Genomic DNA, 19,634 nt, shown 5'->3' with positions numbered 1-19,634 from the left:
GATTTGATCTGAAATTGTTAAGTTCCGATGGGATCTGTAGGGTAATACTATCGAAAATATTTTATTGCCGTAGGCTAATAAAGATGCCGTAGAACGTTAACTTCCCTGTATTGGTAGCCGTAGGTTAGTAGAGATCGTAACAAGAATTTCCGAAGTAATAGTGCCGAAGGCTTTCTATATATCTCTGCCGAAAGGCATTTACAATTTTGTCCTACCGTAGGCTAGGTTACAACTTAGTCCTGCTGTAGGCTAGGTTACTTGAAATAGTACTTGAGATGTTCCACGTTCCAAGGATGACCGAGGGTCTTGCCGTTGGAGTCTCTTAGGCGGTAGGTTCCCGATCGAAGGATACCGATGATCTCGTAAGGTCCTTCCCAGGAAGGTCCGAGGGTTCCTTCCGCAGCATCCCTAGTTGCTAGGGACACCTTCCTCATGACCCAATCACCGATTCGGAACGAACGGTGCCTGACTCTAGAGTTGTAATACCGAGAGACACGTTGCTTGTAGGCTTCATTCCGAAGGTTGGCATGCGCTCGGTGCTCCTCCAGAAGGTCGAGGCTCAGAGAGAGTGCTTCTTCGTTTGGCTTCAGAGCGAAGGTTTCCGTTCGGTAGGAAGGTTTGCCAATTTCTACCGGCACAACGGCTTCCGAACCGAAAGCCAAGGAGAATGGGGTCTCTCCCGTGGACGTTCGGTAAGAGGTCCGGATGGCCCAGAGCGCTTCGGGAAGCTTTTCTGGCCAGGCTCCTTTGGCTTTGTTCAGCTGCCGTTTTAGCAGTTTCTTGATGATTTTGTTTATCACTTCTACCTGACCGTTTGACTGGGGATGGGCCGGTGATGCGAAAAACAAGTTGATCTTCAGGCGGGTGCAAAAGTGCCTGAAGAGTTCCGAATCGAACTGTCTGCCGTTGTCGGTGATGATTGCATACGGGATACCGAAACGGCAACAAATGTGAGTCCAGACGAAGTCTTCTACTCTCGCTGCTGTTATGGTTGCAAGAGGTTCGGCCTCCACCCATTTGGTGAAGTAGTCGACGGCAACCACAGCGTATTTCACCTGGCCTTTTCCTTGTGGCATCGGACCGATCAGGTCTAGTCCCCACTGTGCGAAAGGCCAAGGACTCACGATTGGTGTCAAGGGTTCGGCGGGGATATGCTGTATGTTGCCGAAGCGCTGACATTTATCGCATTTCTTCACAAGCGAACTGGCGTCCTGGTGCATAGTCGGCCAGAAATATCCCTGCCGAAAGGTTTTGTGTGCGAGTGACCGGGACCCAGAGTGGTCGCCGCAAACACCATTGTGGATCTCCCGGAGGACGTAGCCCCCCTGCTCTGCCGTAAGGCACTTGAGATACGGAGTCGTGTAGCCACGTTTGTAAAGGACGTCGTTGATGACGGTGTACCTTGCCGATCGGTATCTAAGCTTCCGGGCCTGGGCCTTGTCCTCAGGAAGGGTGCCGTTGGTCAGGTATGAGTAGATAGGGGACATCCATGTATCCTTGTACCGTATGGTACATATTTCAGAGGCTACCGTGCTCGGTCGGGCAAGAATTTCCACCGGCACCTTTCTTCCGACTTTGTCATTGATTGCCGAAGCTAGCCGTGCCAATGCATTGGCATGACTGTTTTCGCTTCTGGGGATCTGCTTGATCTCGTAGGCTCGGAAGCCCTGGAGCAGCAGGTGAGTAGACGAAAGGTAGGCGTTCATGGAGGCGTCTCTGGCGGCGAAGTCTGCCGTTACCTGGTTCACAATGAGCTGAGAGTCGCTGTGTATCTTGATCTGTTTTGCGTTCATGCTCCTGGCTAACCGAAGGCCAGCCAAGAGAGCCTCATACTCTGCCTCATTGTTGGAGGTTCGGAAGTTGAATCGGAGGGCGTACTCGATCTTGAGTCCCTCCGGTGTTGTCAGTACTAGGCCGGCTCCGCATCCTTGTTGGTTTGCCGAGCCGTCGACGTGCAGAGTCCATACGGGATTTGAGACGTCGAGCCGTTCGGCGTCTACTTCCATCGGTGTACCGGTTTTGGTATCTAGCTCGCTTATTTCCTGTGCCGTTGGTGGGGTGAGCTCGGAGATGAAATCGGCAACGGCCTGACCCTTTTCGGCTGGTCTTGGCACAAACTGTATATCGAATTCTCCGAGTTCAATCGCCCATTTGATCAACCGGCCAGAAGTTTCAGGTCTTTGGAGCACTTGCCGAAGCGGTTGGTTAGTCAGGACTTTGATCCCGTGTGCTTGGAAGTATGGCCGAAGTCTTCGTGCCGAGACCACCAGGGCTAGCGCAAGCTGTTCTAACGGGGGATATCGAAGTTCGGCGCTCTGGAGTGCCTTACTGACATAGAAGATCGGTAGCTCTGCCCTCTCCGGTATCCGGATCAATACCGAACTGACGGCAGTGCTAGACACCGAAAGGTATAGATAGAGAGTCTCTCCAGGTAGTGGTTTCGACAGGAGGGGTGCTCTGCCCATGTAGTCCTTTAAGTCTTGAAACGCTTTATCACATTCGGCAGTCCATATGATATTCCGTTTGCCCCATTTCAAGGCTTTAAAGAACGGTACACATTTGTCGGTAGCCTTGGATATGAAGCGAGTCAGGGCAGCCACTTGTCCGGTAAGGCTTTGAATGTCCTTTGTTGTTTTTGGCCTCTCCATGTCGATGATGGCCTTTATTTTTTCGGGGTTCGCTTCGATGCCCCTGTGACTAATCATGAAACCGAGGAACTTCCCAGAAGATACACCGAAGGCGCATTTCATCGGGTTTAACCTCATTCGGTAGTCCTTCAGTATACCGAACATGATAGACAGATTGTGCAGGTGCTCTTCGGCGGTTCTGCTTTTTACCAACATGTCGTCAACGTAAACCTCCATGATGCTGCCGATGTGTTCAGCGAAGATTCTGTTGACAAGCCTCTGATATGTTGCCCCCGCGTTCTTCAAGCCGAACGGCATGACGTTGTAGCAGTACAACCCTCTGTCCGTGATGAAGGCGGTGTGCTCGCTGTCGGGGGGGTGCATGAAAATCTGGTTGTACCCTGAATAGGCGTCCATGAAGCTGAGCAGCTCGTGTCCTGCCGTGGCGTCCACGAGCTGGTCTATCCGGGGCAACGGAAAGCTGTCCTTTGGGCAGGCCTTGTTCAGATCGGTGTAGTCTTGGCACATTCTCCAGCCGCCTGCACCCTTCCGGACCATGACCGAATTCGCCAGCCATACCGGGTAGGTAACCTCCCTGATGAAGCCGATGGTTTGAAGTTTGTCAACTTCAGTGCACATGGCTTCGTACCGTTCGGCATCGTACGAACGGCGCTTCTGCCTGACAGGCTTGAAGGCGGGGGAAATGCTGAGTTTATGGCTGATGATTTCAGGGTCTATGTCGGGCATGTCTTCGTATGACTATGCGAACACTTCCGAATGGTGCCGTAAGAAGTCTATAAACTGCGCTCGGAGGGCAGGTGTTAGTCTGGTACCGATTTTAACCCGATGATCGGGCTGTTCTTCGTTCAGGGTTATCGTCTCCAGTTCTTCGGCGGGTTGTGTATGAGGAGTCGGTGACTCATTTCTTGGGTCGTCAACTGGTCCCGTGCCGTTCGGCATCCCCTGTATAGACATGGTCTCGTCTGGGATTTTGAAAGAGGTTGATTTGATCGCCGTGGCGTAGCAAGTCCGTGCACTCAGCTGGTTTCCCCTGATAGACCCTACGCCATTGGGGGTCGGGAACTTCATCAACAGCATGTGTGGAGAAAGATGCGCCTTAACCCTGGTCAGTGCCGTTCGCCCAACAATGACGTTGTACGCCGTCGGGCAGTCAACGATGAGGAACTGGTCGTATACCGTCGTTCTCCTCGGCGCGGTGCCGAAGGTAATTGGGAGTGTTACGCTACCGACCGGCTGGACCATGTCCCCAGAGAAACTTAGCAAAGGTGTCAACTGCCGGTTGACCTGGCTGTCCTGTATTCCCATCTCTCGGAAAGCTTCGGCAAAGATCACGTTTACCGAGCTCCCGGTGTCGATCAGTACTCTCCCCACATCGTAATCGGCAATTTCTGCTCGGACGATCATTGGGTTGTCATGGGGATAGAGGATGCCCTGTTCCTCTTCTTTACAAAACGTGATCGGCTCCCAATGATCCTTCGGTGCTTCATGGTGGCGATTCACCTCTATGCCGAATACCTGGGGAAACTGTGCGGCACGCACATACTGCTTCATCGAACGATTGCTCAGTCCTGCGATGGTTGGTCCGCCGCTGATAGTGCTTATCATGTTTATCTGCCGATTTGCGTTCGGCACCGTCGCCGCTGGCGGCCGCGCGATATACTGGTCTAGCTTCCCCTCCCGGATCAAGCGTTCGACGATTTTTCTCAGGCTTATACAGTCTTCTGTATTATGGCTGTTGTGCTGGTGGTATCGGCAGAATTTACCGGTCTCTCGGTTGTCTTGCCGATTTGGTTTTCGGGCGTTTGGCTTCGGTATTATTCCCTGCTCGTTCATTAGGACGGCCTCGTAGGTAGTGTTCAACAGGGTGAAGACTTCATTGGCTTGATCGCGATTCGGCAGAGGCGCTCGGTGGTCGTTGCGACCGTACCGCCCCTTCCCTTTCTTCGAGGGTTCTTTTCGATCGGCGCGGTCGTCCTTTCTTTTCTGACCCGCCGAGTATGTGTCGGTACTGCCGTAGGATGTGACCTTTGCCGGATAAGCGCTTGATTCGGTGCTTCCCCGTGGTGCCGAAGCCGTGGGCTTTGAGTTGAAGTATTCGGCTTTTGCGTGGATGGCCGCTTGTTTCATAAGTTCGTCATACGTGCGCCAGTTGCTGCTGTGTACTAGGTATCGGAAATGCGAGGACCGAAGGCCACTCTTAAAGGCGCCGTAGGCTGCCTTGTCGTCTGTCTCCGGACACCTAGAGTACTCGTGACTGAAACGCGCCGCGTATTCCCTCAACGGTTCGTCCTCTCCTTGCCGAATTGTGTACAGGTCATCGGCAGAGTAAAGGCGGTCCGTTTGAATCATGAAGTGATTGAGGAAAATCTGCTTTAGTTCGTCGAAGGAATCTACCGTTTCTGGCTCTAACCGGTAGAACCAGTTCAGGGCTGCCCCGGTAAGGGAAGACGGGAAGAGCAGGCACTGCCCTTCATCGCTCAAGCCCTTGCATCCTATGGCGGACTGAAATGAGTGAAGGTGGGTTAAGGGGTCTTCCGTTCCCGTATAGAACGGTATCCGAAGCTGCTGCCTTTCCCGATCCTGCCGAGAGTCCCGGATGCGCCTGGTGAATGGCCCCGGTCGAAGCTTTCCCCACTCGGGCCCCTGGGAGCGGGAGTTGTCGTTTTCCATTTTCTGGACTTTCTGAAAAAGGAGTCGGACCATGGGGTCTCGGCTAGGGATCCCATCGGAACTGTAATCTTCCGATTGCCTTTGTAGATTTAGTAAATTATCCCCCGCATACCGCGAAGGTGTTGCCGAACGGTAGTCGGGAGGCGTCTTGGAAGGGACGTACTCGGATTCCGACGACTCGGCAGGGCCTAGTCCCCTGATCTTCCGAATAGGCGACCTATCTCCCAGGGTTCTCATCCGCGAGTCCCTTATCCGAGCGCCAATCCTGATTGGTGACCTCTCTCTCTCTGGCTCCCGATCGTCATTGTGACGTTCCCGGTCGTTAATCCGATGTCGGCAATCGGTGTAGACCTTCTTGGGGATGTGCGGCTGATCCCGGGGTGCCGGAACCACCAATTCTCTGGAAGGTGCGGGCGTTGCCTTCGCTACCTTTGCGCGTTTGTTCTTCCCGCGGGGATTCCGCAAACTCTCGGAAGAGTGAGTTGTCTGCATGTTCTGCGGTTGGTGCTGGTGAAGCAGCTGCTGGGTTTCGTCCACTCTGGACGAAAGAAAGTTGTTGTGTTCCTGCAGCCTCGCCATGTCCTTCCGTAAGGATGCGATTTGGGCTGTCAGCTCGGCTTCGGCGGTTGTTTGGGTAGCGGGGGCGTTTCCGAAGGGAGTGCTCGGAGGTAGCGCTGGGCTAGCTCCGCTCTGCCTTCCGAACGGTACCCCCTCTTCCGTTAGGAACGTTTGTTTTGAAGTGGTCCCCATGTGCTTAGGGGATCGTGGGTTGATGATTTTTCGAATTCCCACAGACGGCGCCAAACTGTTGATGCGAAAAAGTGGTTTAACACGTGTTTCGTCAACTTAGTTCAATTATCCCTTCGGAAGGTCGCTGTCCTCGGTAGGTGGTCCACTCTATAGGGTAAGTACCTGCAAAAGGATAAGTTCGGTAAATCCTTGGGGTACCGGTGGGGTACCGGCCGAAGGCTCTCCGATGCTTAAGTAAGTACGGATTTAGTAAGGTTAACTGACAGATCACACGATAGCGTACCGTTAGTTCTGATCCCTCCCTTTTGGGGATATGGGTCTCCTTTTATAGGCCTTGGGAGGTGTGCGCTGTGCTCATATTTCCGATGTGGGACACTGGGCATAGATTGTGAGCATGGCACGTGTCTGATGGTAATAAGGGCAAAGATAGATGGCTTCGATAGGAAGTATGCCGAAGGGGTCCGTTGATCAGTATCGATTCCCCCCACGTGTCCAGTGATAATAGGCCGTTTATTTTGGTATAAACAAATAGTATTTGCCTTAGACTTGCCCTAGACTTAGCCTTCATGGGTGGAATCACAAATGGCAAGGCTTGCTTGCCCTTGCCTTAGACTTAGCCCTTATGGGTGGAGTTGCTCCTAAGTAAACAGATAAAAAGTTCTGAATGGGTGTACTGCATCTGCATGTCTGCCACCTTAAAATATTCTTGAAGCTTCTGTTATCTCTTGTCCATCCTCTCACGAATTTGCCTTTTTCCTTTTTCAATCATTTCTTCTTCTTTTGTGGTTTCTCGAGTGATAGCCTCTAGGATTTTTGTCAAGCTTTTTGTTGTGGCAATTTCCAGATCATCTTCATTTGTACTTGTCGTCAAGCCTTCCCTTGCCTCTGCTAGTAATTATTTGTTCAGAGAATATTTGAGAGAAAACGGAACTTGGACACCTCAATTTTTCTACTATTGAACCAACTTTCATTTACGTCTTGTTATTATTGGCTTCCATCTACTCCATAGCAGCAGGTTGTTGTGGTTTCCAGTCAAAAGGTATTTGATTTGGGTCGTGCTCTTTTTAATCTTTTTTAGATAAATTATATGCATCTGAATTCTGAGGTTTTGTGTTATATTATTTTGTGTGTGTGTCTTTTTCGCTTTGATGGGTTGCTGCTAAATGGGAACTTTTGTCTTGGGTATTTTGGCTTCTTTCATTTCTTTTTCGTTATGTTCTGGTACAAGCACTGTTTTTTATTCATACGAATTTTGTCTTTTGAAAGTGCATATTCTGCCACATTTCATCAATTTATGGGTAGTTTTGTTTTTGTCATTTGAAAATTGGGTCTTTACTCTTACTCATCTTCATCTTCATTCAGAAGCATTTGATTGCGTTGGATGTGATGCTGGAGCTACAAATCCTTCCATCTTCAGAGTGAGTGAGTAAGTCTGTGTTTGGGTGTGTTATATACTCTTATCTGTGCTCTTGAGCTATGAAGGGATCCATTTTTATTCTTGTAATTTCGTAATATTTGTTGTTGGGGTTAGATGGGTTTGCGGTGGATTTGAATCAAAGCTGAGAGAATGATAAGCGAAGTGTTCTTTCTGTTCAATGCTTGCGATTTTCTGGAAAGAACATTGCTTTCTGTTTTTAGAAGGCTTGGCTATATTGGTTGGAGTTCCATTTTCTAGCAACAATCAGTAAGTTTTGAACCGTCGGATAGCAATTTTAAGCTTTCTTCTTTTGTGTCCTGCAACTTTGAAGAGGATTTGTGGTAATTTTTGATGACCTGTCTGTAAAATTGTAATGTGTGTACAGATAAACATTCTGTGATGTGCCAGTTGGGAAGTTGGACAATAGAGCATTAGATGGATAGCAAATGGTTGTGGAAGAAGAAATCTTCTGAGAAGAGCTCTGGAGAAAGTGACAGTTCAGGCTCAGTATCTTCACATTCTGAGAGGTACTCTGATGAACAGGTAGGTAGCTAACCCTGACTACCACAAAATTTGAGTTAAATCTTACTTCTGCAAAGTTCGCACAAATCGTTCTCTGGGTATTTAACTAAGTAATTAAACCTAGAATCCTCTCAATTCACTTAAACTGATTTTGTTCGGGTTCTTGACTTTCCAGTAAATTTGCGTCTACTGCACGGATGGAATTTTGGAAATTTGACATTATACTTTCATTTGCTTTTACCAAATATTTTAGCCATCAAGGCATCAATCTTCCACATAAAGCCTTGCTTTACTGATGAATATTTATGTCCTTCAGAAGTTGAAAATTGCTTTTCAGTGGACACTCTTCTGTCCATTTCTTTGTTGTCTGGAATAGACTGTCTTTGACGTGAGGATGCAGATAAAGTACCCTCCCTTCATGCACATGTTGATTGAATTCCCGTCCTACATCTTTTTTCTCATTTTGTAACATAACTTAATTTCGTAAAACATCCGTGAGGTGCGCCTATTTTGATTAATTGCCCAAAATGAGTAAGTGTTTTAAATAGCCATAAGATCAGATTATTTTGATATAAAAATTTGAGTTTGGTATTCCTTATAGCTTTGCATTAGGAATTTATGTCTGCTTATGCAACCAAACAATTAAGTTGCATTTCCTGTTTGAGATACCCCTTATCATAATCTAGGTAGTTGGTCTCCCAGATAGGATTATCACCTATCTGTTATCTTCTCTCCTGCTTCTTTATTGTCTTCCTTGTCTTGATATGGTATTGACGCCAGCCATGTCTTAGCTCAAATGGCAGAGACTTGATGTCAAATGGGTTCAATTTCCCTCCCAATGGGAAATTAAGGCCAGCAGTAAATACACTTTTTCATGAACAATTTGTCCTCATTAACAATTTAGAGTTGTAATTTTTTCATATTTCTAATAGGGGTATAATTGGAAAACTAAACAAATTTGTAATCCATCCATACACAAACCAAACATGGGAAAGGAAATAAAGTGGTATTTCCAGGTTACTTTACCAAACATGGAAAATGAATCTTCCATTCTTCATCCCATAGGAAAAGACATAACAAATGATTTCGCATCAAATCTTTTCCATGAACCAAACAAGGCCTTAGAGAAGGTGTTAAAATTGATTTCTAATTTTAGTAACTTTTGGTTTTCTATATTTCAATAGTGTTGGGGCCAGCCCATGATAATTATGAGGGTTAGAGTTCCAAAGCTATATAACTTAAGGTGGCTAGTATATACGGATCAGTTGGTATAGCCTTAAAATGAAGACTTAATTTGTGATAGAAAGCTCTAGCACTATGAACATACATATTGGAGCTTTGAAGTTTTTAAAAAGTTGGTGGCTGGCATATTTATCACATAGTCTGTGCAAGCATGGTGTTCTCAATTCCAAAGTTTCCACATGCTTCCAGCCATGGTTAGAGCATCTCCAACAGACTCTCTATCCTCTCATCCCTAGCTACTTTGGCTAAAAAGAAGGAAAATCCTCCTCCAGCAGACCCCCTACTTGGCTCTCTATTTTGGAGAACCAACTTTTGGCTCTCTACATGTAGAGAGGAGGAGAGAGAATTTGGCTAGGAGGAGAGAGAAAAAGTGAGAGAGAGATAGAGACATTTGGGAGGTTGGTGGGGTTGGGTTCTACTTTTTTTTAATAAATATATTGGATTTGCAAGAGAAAGAGGAGGAAAGAGAAAGAGAAAATAATAATAAAATATTTCAAATTAGCCAAAATAGAGAACATTGCTGGAGGAAACACCTTTTAAGTGGTTTGCTATAATAGCTTTCTAGCTATTTTAGCTAGAATTTGGCTAAAATTTGGAGACTCCCCTGGAGATGCTCTTATATAAAGAGATGCTGGCCTAGTTGAATGCAGTGGGGCCAAGTAACGTTCCATTCCAAATCAAAGTGAGAGTGAAAGAAATAGAATATCACTCCTAAAGTGTGTGAGTGAGACAAAGTGTGGAGAGATTATAGTCTGATGTTTGCAATTTCTCATTCGTCTACATTAAGCCTTGAGCATTAGCTTGGTAAGATCTTTCTTGTTGAACCATATTAATTCCTTGGTCTCCTTCGTTTTATTTCTTGCTTATATTGTGTGGTTGAAATTTAAATTTCTTAAGTTTTTGGCTCAACAAGTAGTACCTTGAGTTTCTGGATTTTTTTGGCCTCAACAAGTGATTTCAGTTCTATTAGAACATACAAGGGAGTCCCGGAGTTGAGGGTGAACGCTAAAAAGGTGTAAAGTGATCTTAATAGTTAGTGCCCTAATCAGTTTGTGCAGGTTATAGGGTCAATAGCAAGGCGGACTGCATCAACACAAGAAGAACAACATAACATTCCAATCAAGGGGGACATTACTTATTTGTTGCAGGATCAGATTAGCCCCTTGCCAGACGAAATTTTAATTGGAATTCTTTCTCGCTTGAATACCAGGGAAGCGTCAAGAACCAGTGCCATCTCTAAGAGATGGAGAAATTTGTGGACACATGTTACATGTCTTAACTTTGATGAAGATGTAGTTCAAAACAAGAGATTTGACCAGTTTGAAATATCAGCTAGGGCAAAATGGGTGACTCAAGTCTTGCAGTTGCATCAGGGTTCAACCCTAGACATGTTCCGAATGAATCGTCATTATTCTACTTCTGTTCCAGCCACTAAATGTATCGAATTTGCGGCCCGAAAGAGAGTTCAAAGGCTTGAGATAGAGGGGGGTCATAATTCCTTGCTAAAGAAGCTACTTGAGAGCCCTTTCAAGTCCCTTAGGCACCTCTCTTTGAAGAACATAGCAGTAAATGATGAACTTGTTGGGCACTTTCTTTCCCATTGTGAAGTGCTCGAACACCTTTGTGTTTGTTGCATTGAAAATCTATATGCTGTGAAAGCAGTGGGTTCCTCCCTCCGGTTGAAGTTCCTGCAAGTAAGCAATTGTCGCCAATTAGTGAGAGTTGACATTTTTGCCCCTAATCTCGTGGAGTTTGTCTACGACAGCCGAAGTGTGTACACAAGAGGAATTGTGTTGAAACATGCACCCTCACTTGTCAAGGTATCTCTTGCAGAAAATGATGAAAGTATAACCAGAGCTTTTCTTTCAGTGTCGAGTTGTTTCTCTTGTCTTCACACTCTCAGCCTGCGCATGAATTTCGATCTGGTAAGTATATGAAATCATTAGTACATATAGCTATATATGTTTTTCATATATAGCTACATATGATGAGCTTGAATTTAGAGATCTCTCAAATTGGGGGGCCGTTCTACTTGGAATCAATTTCTTAAAAGCATCCAATTGAAGGATAATTCTTCATTTTATTATCTTACAATTAGTTTCATTTTCCAGCAAATTAATATGCCCCAAGAATTTCCAGAATTAACTTGTCTCAAAGACTTATCATTGGAGGTATGTAATGCAAATTGTGGGCAAAGTCTGCTGAGTTTAACCCCCTTGTTAGAGCGGTCTCCTTCCCTACATAGACTGACGTTGCAGGTATGTATATCTATTCATTCATTTATATGCATCGCAGAGGTGAACTTGTTTTCAACCTATATTCCAAGAAGTGTAGAAATGTAAACAATTTTTTTTTGGAGGGCTTATATGTAAGTTTTTCATGGATTTTGTAGGGTAATTCAAATATTAGGTACAAAAAGTTGAAATGACTATAAAAATTTAGTGGTTTTATTTAGTTAATTTCGTTTTTTTTTTCTTCATTAAGCTCTCGAAAATTGCATGCTTAAATAACCTGTGTCCCCTTGCAGATGAGATGGAAATGGAATTATTATAAGAAGCAGAGTTGGAGAGATATGCAGAAGATTAATAGATGTCCTCATCATTGCCTGAAGGAGGTGAAATTTTGTGGGTTCCTTGGCTTTGGGTCTATTATCGATACTGATTTTGCCATGTACTTGATTGAGTGTGCCATGGTGCTTGAAAAGCTTATTGTTGAGCTTGAAACTCGACGAGAAATATTGCCGGAGTTTAAAGCAACCGATAATATGTTAGAAGCAACAAGAGAGCATGTTTTGCAGCTTGGAACGCAATTACCACCAAGAGCTGAGTTAATTATCATTTAATTTTGTGGGTTTCTTTTTAAAATACTACTGTGACAGATTTACTTTTTCGTAGATGCAATTGTGTTCTATGGGTTACCTCGAATATTTTCTTTATATGATGTTGTAGTTGTACAAAAGAAGAAATAGATCCTTAAAAGAGTGGGAATTGGATTTGCAATTGGCAGATTTTAGTCAGTTTGCAGGCTATAAATAACAGAGTATAGGCTATGGCTGCCTTTGTAATTCATTCTAGATTGCAAAGTTGTGAATGAAAAACGGGACTTTAATTAGCTACTGGTTCCCTGCCTGCCTCTTGATCTGCAGTTTATTTGATTACCTTGTAATATTTAAGAGTAAAGCGTAATATAACCATGGATAAAGGAGAATGTCTGCAGACTCATGGACCATGCCTAGTATTAGTAATGGATAAGCATGATTTCATTGATCATTAATCTCTCGGACAAGTATAAATTGATCCATGTTTCCCCTTTTCGGCCGAGTAGGCCAATGAAAGATTTTTGGTATTTCTTCTCTCAAGTTGTTTGAGCCTAGTTGAAATATGGCTGGTTCAAGTACCCACCAATGAGGATAAATAGAAACCCAAGCTATAGTGGATGTAATTCAATTATGAGTGAACCACTCAAACACTTGTATTAGGCGTGTGATTGTGATTTTATCATCTTAATCCGCCAATCTGATTTCACCCGTCAACAAAATGCAACCCAACAAACATCCGCAGAAAAACACAAAGCAAGGTATAGCTGAGGCTCTCCGTAAAGCCGTTTGCAGTCACAATGTACGGAAAATATGTTCTACAAGATAAGCTATTATAGTTTCATTTGTATAGAAAATACGAAGGACAGATTAGTGTTTAACATATATGCAATACAAAAAATACTAACATGTAGATTTTTAATCACTGCAACTTGTGAGACCACGTACATAGTATTGAATCAGAGTCAAAATTTTGAATAGTTTGATAACATTACTTGATCTGGCTGGTGCCTTCTTGAACTTGATGCAGATGTAAGATCTAGCAAGAAGAAAAGGCCAACCCAAGTTGTTCAATGATGGCTCTCTGGAATTTTAAGTTCTCTCGGATATTTTGAGATGTGCTTAATTCTCTTACAATGAAAGGAGTTACAATAGGCTAACTTGGCCCTGTTTCAAGAAACTTGTATGCTTCTTCATCAGCAGTAAAACCATCCACTTTCATCTGATCAAGAATTATAGAAACTGATTTTCCAGATGCAGCACTAGCCCTCAGCAGTCTCTGATACAAATCCCTGGACAAAGGACCCAAGTTCTTTAGTAAACTTATGATCTCTTCAATTCCTTCAAAATCTCCTTGCCCTTCCAAATAATCCAAACATGCTGTCAGAGTACTGGAATCAGGCACCCAGCCCCGCCTATCAACTGACAGTGCCTTCTTCAATGTTTCAATTGCTTTAGGCATTTGCTTACTTTCCGTATAACCTATTGCTAACGCATTCCATGTGCTAGCATATGGGACTCTTCCTTCCACAGCCTTCTTTACAGCTGATTCTGCTTTATCAAAAAGACCCTTTTTGCAATACGCAACAAGAAGCCTGTTCAACACCCGAAAGTCATAATACTCTGTGCATCGTGACTCCCACTCCTCAAATATCCTCTCAGCCCCCTCAATATCATCAAGCTTTGCCAAAGATGAGATCATGCAACCATATGGTACATCCATTGGTTCATTTGATTGCTTGTATGTATTCCAAACTCTGTATAGCTCCCCTTTATGGCCAGTATTTGCATAAAGAGTGATAAGAAATTCTAATGATTTTCTCCCTTGGAGAGGCATCATTCTCTCCATCATTTTCAGCATTGAACAAGCCTTTTTTATCATCCCGACTTTTAGATACCCACTTGCTGCCATTGAATATATTTTCCAGTCAACAATGAAGTTTGAATCTTCCTCCATCCTATTCAGGATAGTTTCCATCCCAGGCATGTCAGATGCTGCAATGTATGCAATCATTCGATTTCTCAAAGTGTACTTGTCGAGAGGAATTCCATTCTCTTCCATTTCTTGCATCAGTATGTTAATCTTCTCATGTTCTCCATTTTGAGAGTAAAGATTGATCAACATATTGTAAGGGAATGATGTCTTTGCCATACCCATCTTTTTCATTTTCTGCATAGTGGCTTCTGCTTTCTCAACAGAATGCTCTTGCACATAAATGCTGAGAAGAGCACCATATGCATTAACTGATTTTAAATTCTTCGACAAATTGTTGAAGTACTTTTCTGCATGCTCTAGTCCATGCACTCTGTGGATTAAGTTCAATCTAGCCGCAGCATCACTTGGTGATAAATCAAAATACCTGCGATCCGTCATCCACTGGGATATCTAAATAACAAAAGGAAGACACAGAATAATTAGAAGCTGGCAGTCTAAACACATTTTTATTAAGGTTGGAATTAATCTTTGTCACACCGACCCAGTTCATCTAATTACAATTCACTACAACAATCACTCACCATAAGACGGGCCATACCAAAAGTTCAATGAATGTCCAAGTAAAATGCCTAAACAACCCCTCCATGCTGGTAAATGCTGAATTGTAAAATGAATGAACCAAATATATGAGATGAATTGGATCATACAAAAAATCTTTAACCGCCAACGATATGCCATGATACCACATTTAAACATTTTCAGTAACGGTAACTGATATTTCCTTTCATATAGAGAGGAAAAAAAATACAAAATATTAGAAAAGGGGAGCTGTTATTGGCACTCCAAAATAGTCACTCTACATTCCTTGCAGTTGAATTTTTCCCTTATGTTCTCATAGAGGAGGAGTACATGATGAGTTTTTTTGGAGTGCCAATAACAGTTTCCTAGAAAATATTTGCAGGGAACTTTGGTGGTGCTGCAATTTATCATTTGCATCACCCAGTTCACCAACTTTGCACCGCATGAATCAGCAAATTGGTAAATTCAAAGCAAGAAATGTAAAATAAATAAAAATAAAAAAATAAAAAAAAGAGCAAGGCTTGGATCTTGTGACAGTTCATACATTTAAATTTCAGATTGTCGATAATACATTGCAGACACCTGAATAACACAACATTCACACGCAACTGATGAAAGTAACAAAATACCAACCCAACTGCATAGGTTTATAAATAAAAGATAATATATTCCAATCGTTTTGATAACTGGTTGAATTGACCTATAGAAACATATATATATAAAAAGGAGTTGCAAAGAACCAAAATAAAACAAGGAAAGAAACTGTGAAGTCGGTAAGAAAGATTTGAACCTCAAGAGCGTGATTGAAGCGTCTGAAGTCCTTCAAGAGTCGAACCAGTGACTGAAGCTCTTGCTTCTCAACAGCTCCACCTTCAGTGACCCACTGTTCGAGCACTGGTAGAACCGAGGCTTTTGGGTCTCTGATGACCTTGATGCGATCGTGGAGAGTAGTTGATGAAGAAGAAGAAGAAGAAGAAGAAGAAGAAGAAGAAAGAGAAGGTGGGTTTGGGATTTTAGAAGGGCGGAGTGAAGGTAAAGCACCATAATTTCTGCTAGGGTTTTGAAGGGAAAAGGATATGAGCTTGCTCATACAACTAAGCTTCATTGGCCCTCTGTCTCTGCCAATAAGAGTGGCTTGGGTTTAAGGGTTTAAGATTTCAGTGGATATGAAAGGAAAAGCTCAGCAGTGGTCAGAAAGAAGGGCAACAACCTCCGCGGTGCAGCCAATGGGCCAAATTTTTTATTTCAAGTTTGAAAAATGAGCCCAATTTTTTTATGTAAATAGTTTATTGAATTTTTTATTTTCTTCTCTTTTCTTTGTCATGAGTAAAAATACCCTATTCTTACGGCAAAATTGCAAGCAAAACCCAACCCCTTGGAAATCACAACATGGCCCATCAGTCCTAAAGATCATGACATGTAGATCGTGTGGAGGATGAGAATGCCAAAATATGGCCTACGGTTTAACGCATATGATTAGATTGGATTGTTATTCATAGATTGAATGATATTATTGTTTTTGTATCACACGACTTAAAATAGAATTAAAATTTTTGAACTGATTCAATGATATTATCTCCTTGCATTTGATTTCCACATCCGAAGAACTCCGAGGTTGAAGTCCCACATCTCCCGAGTTTCGAGTTCGAGTTATGTTATCCAACTTTTAAACAAAATAAGTTGTCCCATAAAAATGTGAAGGATTGTATTATAATGAAGTTATTTTTATCCAATCCAAAATTTATTTATTAAGATACCTTTTGAGATTGTATTAAAATTATCACTATTGGATTTGGATATGCATGTATTTTTTTTAATTTTATATACAAGCGATATTAGAAAATGAGAAAATCAAACCTAGGATTTAAAGTGCATAAACAAATACTCTTAACCACTTAAGCTACAAGCCCTTGCATAAGATGAAATAATAGTGCTAATAGAATTGGTGCTCTGCTTTGGCGAATCATCATGGTCATGGCGAGCTCGCGGGGTTTGGGAATTGTCCCCGCTTAAAGATTCATATGGGCAATGGTTGAGTTTTTGAAATATGCTCATGGGAAGATGTATATATAAACAAAGACAAAAAATATTAAAAACAATTATGTCCTCCGAGCAAGCATCTTTTTCCTCAACGTACAAGTAATGTATACAACTGTTTGTACCCAGTTTTGATAAATGGATCAAAAATGATCTAAAGGGTTAAAATAATATTTTAAAGATAAAAACAAGCCCATTAACATTTGTCTTTTCTATAAAGGTCACCCTCTTCCTAACGGGCCTTTTTGAGTAAATCAATAAGAGGCCCGAGTTGCAAAAATCAGAGCCTAATTTTGCACTACAGGTTAAAAAATCGGTAAACGTGTTTTCTAGGCCCACGTAGGAGGCTGGAGGGGATTATCACATTTAATGACGACTTGACCTCCTTCTTTCCTAGCAAGAAAACAAGTCGTATTAAAGCCTCCAAAACCAGAGAAAAATCAAAATTGCCAGCCAAGTCTTCAAGTACAAAGGAGTCAAATTAAGAGAGCTTCACAAGGAAAACTAACGGTTCCTATAAGAAAACTTCCATCATCCCCTCTATGAACCGGTTAAGATCGACAATCCAGCAGCTGACCTTGAACCACAAGCCAAAAGTCTTGTTGCAGTTTCCATCATTACAGGCTCCTTTCGCCTCTATAAATAAAGAAGGTCTACTTCAGATGAAGGTGACTCTCTCTCCAAAACCAGACGCAACGTCTCCAAAAAAAACACTTGAAAACTCTCAAGATAACGATTTGCTTACTCTCTCTCTAGATAACTAGTTGATAACTCATGCGCTTATCTCTCGTAGCTCTGCCATATCCATGGTATGAATTTTTTAAAAAGAAGTAAGCTGTTTCAATTCATGTAATCATTTGGCTGGATTGAGAAATCTCGGGTCTCTCTTTCTTTATTTTGTGATTCGGATTCAAAGATAATTGATGGATTAATTGAAGAAGTTTTTGTTATTTAATTTGCGCTCAAATTAAATATAAGTTACAGAAAAATCTACATAAATAAAGTTCATTTAATTATCCAAAAATGAATCAAGAACTATTTTAATATATAAGATTGGATTCCCGCCTTCTGCCCTTTAAAAAGTCCAGAAGAACTAGCATTCGGAACCCGAAAAGGAACAGAGGCCTGAATGAAACAGTAAAAGACAAAAGGGATAGGAAGTTGAGTTGGGCCCGAATTATACCACTGGGCCCGAATTAGCTATTAGTCCAGCCCGAGGAAGACAAAAATATTGAAACCGGTTGATAAAACCTAGAGAGGGTCTTACTAACCACGAACTTGGTCTCTCTCTCTCTCTCCCTCTCTCTCTCTCTCTTATTTGTTCAGGTACTGCTCATACTTGTTAGGTTGATACTCATGAAGGGAAGAATATTGAAGTCCACTTAATTGAGGCATAGAAAAGAATTAATCTAGGCCAGTACCCCCCCTGGAGTACAATGGCTTGAGAATAAGTCCAGAAAAGAAGCACAAATTCCTTAGCACTAACCATTCACAAACATCCACACCAGATCTATTGGGCTGGTTATATACCCAGTAGTGGCACCCCTACGCAGCACCACAAATCAGAGCCGAGAAAAGTTCATAGATAGGGCCTCAACCAAGCCCGTTCGCTTTTGGCAAACTGATTCAACTTTCAATTTTGTTCAGAAATTGAAGGAATCCTCTTTGCGAGCCAAGAGACACCATCCGATTAGGGCATTGGTGTTGATCCAACGATCCTCTTCGTTCCTCAAAGCAGAGCCGATCCCCGCAGACGGTGAAAAGGAACGGAGTACGGAAAAAAAGACCAACAATAACATATACCATTCTTTTATACATAAATAATTGCATTATGCAGACATATATCAGCAATGTATACAATACATATGTACCTGTGTTAGCAACAGGTATGTACAAATATATCTCATCAAGCAAACTAATCGAAACTATCCACAAAAGCTAACAGCCCCATACAACCTACGGCTGTCCACTCCAAAGTCCTAGTCATGATCCAATCATATACAACAAGAAGGTGCACGTTAGAAGTGAAACATACATGCTACGGTGAGAAGCTAAAACAACTGACCGCATGGTTCCCAGTGTTCTTGAAGCCAACTCTATTAATCTGCTCTGTAGAAATGCAGCAACTTTAATGGTTTCACCTTTTCCTAGCATCAAAATCACAAGGGCAAACTTGAGTCTGTTATGATCATTGTTATCCTCAATTAAAAAGGAAATCTTGTGGAGAAACCTACAGAAACTTGGATTCCTTCTTCGTATTGGGAAGGGAAATGAAAACCTGTCGAGCAATTCACCAACATTTCAGGACTCTTCATCCATGCTCTACGTGCATCACTCACCTTTATCTTATACTTGAACATCTGTGATATTAACAAAGAATCTAAGGTTTAGAGATAGCTTATTGCTAAGGTTTCTTTCTTCCCAGCCTACACCTCTCTGTGATACCAGAAGATAGTTTTCTGATAAGCATGTGCTCATGATGATGAGTCAAGACTCATCATAAGCATGCTCTATCACAATCATGAAAAACTAATAACTCTACTTGGCTTGCCAAAAATTGATAATAAAAACGTGTGCTTGATTGTTTTTCTCCCAAATTGGGAAACCACTACTTCAGTCAACACAAAAGGCCAATAAGGAAAAAGAAAAAAGGCAAGGAAATGTATAAATAATAAGACAACGATTCAATTAAGAAATTGTCCTGCAAAGTACAAACCTGAGACAGAGGGAGATTTGGTTTCTCCAGGTCATCTCCATCAATGATTGCACCAGTACCCTGGCACTCTTGGCAGAATACAGAATGGATTTGCGTGCTCAAAGCTTTCATCTGGCCATCTTGTCCATTGCACTTGGCTGCATTTTTCCTCCTAGATCTTCTTCTCACTTTTGAATTAGCTGACTGATTTGCAATCTCAACCTCACACAGAAGTATCCAGTGTATAAGGCAGGAAGTATGAAACACATGAAAAGCCTGCATGTGAACAAAATAAAATTATAAGAACTACTTTAAAAGTTCAG

At 42.7% G+C, this 19,634-nt stretch overlaps 4 protein-coding genes across 9 annotated transcripts; 1 reads left to right on the top strand and 3 right to left on the bottom strand.

The window, feature by feature from the left end:
• On the bottom strand, positions 255 to 3,374 carry LOC109948067. The gene has a single exon (XM_020559975.1). It carries the CDS (start codon positions 3,372 to 3,374, stop codon positions 255 to 257), a length of 3,120 nt encoding a protein of 1,039 aa, XP_020415564.1.
• LOC18766105 (FBD-associated F-box protein At4g10400) lies at positions 6,749 to 12,360 on the top strand. Of its 6 annotated transcripts, none has more exons than XM_020560357.1 (7): positions 6,749 to 7,107; positions 7,431 to 7,486; positions 7,600 to 7,752; positions 7,871 to 8,028; positions 10,299 to 11,174; positions 11,361 to 11,546; positions 11,777 to 12,360. In XM_020560357.1, the coding sequence occupies exons 4-7, from the start codon at positions 7,921 to 7,923 to the stop codon at positions 12,089 to 12,091; spliced, it is 1,485 nt and encodes a 494-aa protein (XP_020415946.1). In that variant the 5' UTR covers positions 6,749 to 7,107; positions 7,431 to 7,486; positions 7,600 to 7,752; positions 7,871 to 7,920; the 3' UTR covers positions 12,092 to 12,360. The 6 variants fall into 6 exon arrangements, with proteins under 6 accessions (XP_020415946.1, XP_020415947.1, XP_020415949.1 ...); XM_020560358.1 differs by having other exon boundaries at positions 7,431 to 7,490; XM_020560360.1 differs by having other exon boundaries at positions 7,431 to 7,494; positions 11,361 to 11,507.
• LOC18766054 (pentatricopeptide repeat-containing protein At2g20710, mitochondrial) lies at positions 12,879 to 15,815 on the bottom strand. Its single transcript, XM_020560819.1, has 2 exons — positions 15,370 to 15,815; positions 12,879 to 14,450 (listed from the first exon to the last, which is right to left on the bottom strand). The coding sequence occupies exons 1-2, from the start codon at positions 15,682 to 15,684 to the stop codon at positions 13,221 to 13,223; spliced, it is 1,545 nt and encodes a 514-aa protein (XP_020416408.1). The 5' UTR covers positions 15,685 to 15,815; the 3' UTR covers positions 12,879 to 13,220.
• Positions 18,576 to 19,625, bottom strand: LOC109947919. Its single transcript, XM_020559551.1, has 3 exons — positions 19,333 to 19,625; positions 18,851 to 18,976; positions 18,576 to 18,763 (listed from the first exon to the last, which is right to left on the bottom strand). The coding sequence occupies exons 1-3, from the start codon at positions 19,591 to 19,593 to the stop codon at positions 18,716 to 18,718; spliced, it is 435 nt and encodes a 144-aa protein (XP_020415140.1). The 5' UTR covers positions 19,594 to 19,625; the 3' UTR covers positions 18,576 to 18,715.

The sequence above is a fragment of the Prunus persica genome, chromosome G3, assembly GCF_000346465.2.
Source record: "Prunus persica cultivar Lovell chromosome G3, Prunus_persica_NCBIv2, whole genome shotgun sequence".
Taxonomy (NCBI): Eukaryota; Viridiplantae; Streptophyta; class Magnoliopsida; order Rosales; family Rosaceae; genus Prunus; species Prunus persica.
Note: the sequence above shows the minus strand (reverse complement) of the source record. Positions and strands in the feature narration are given on the sequence as shown.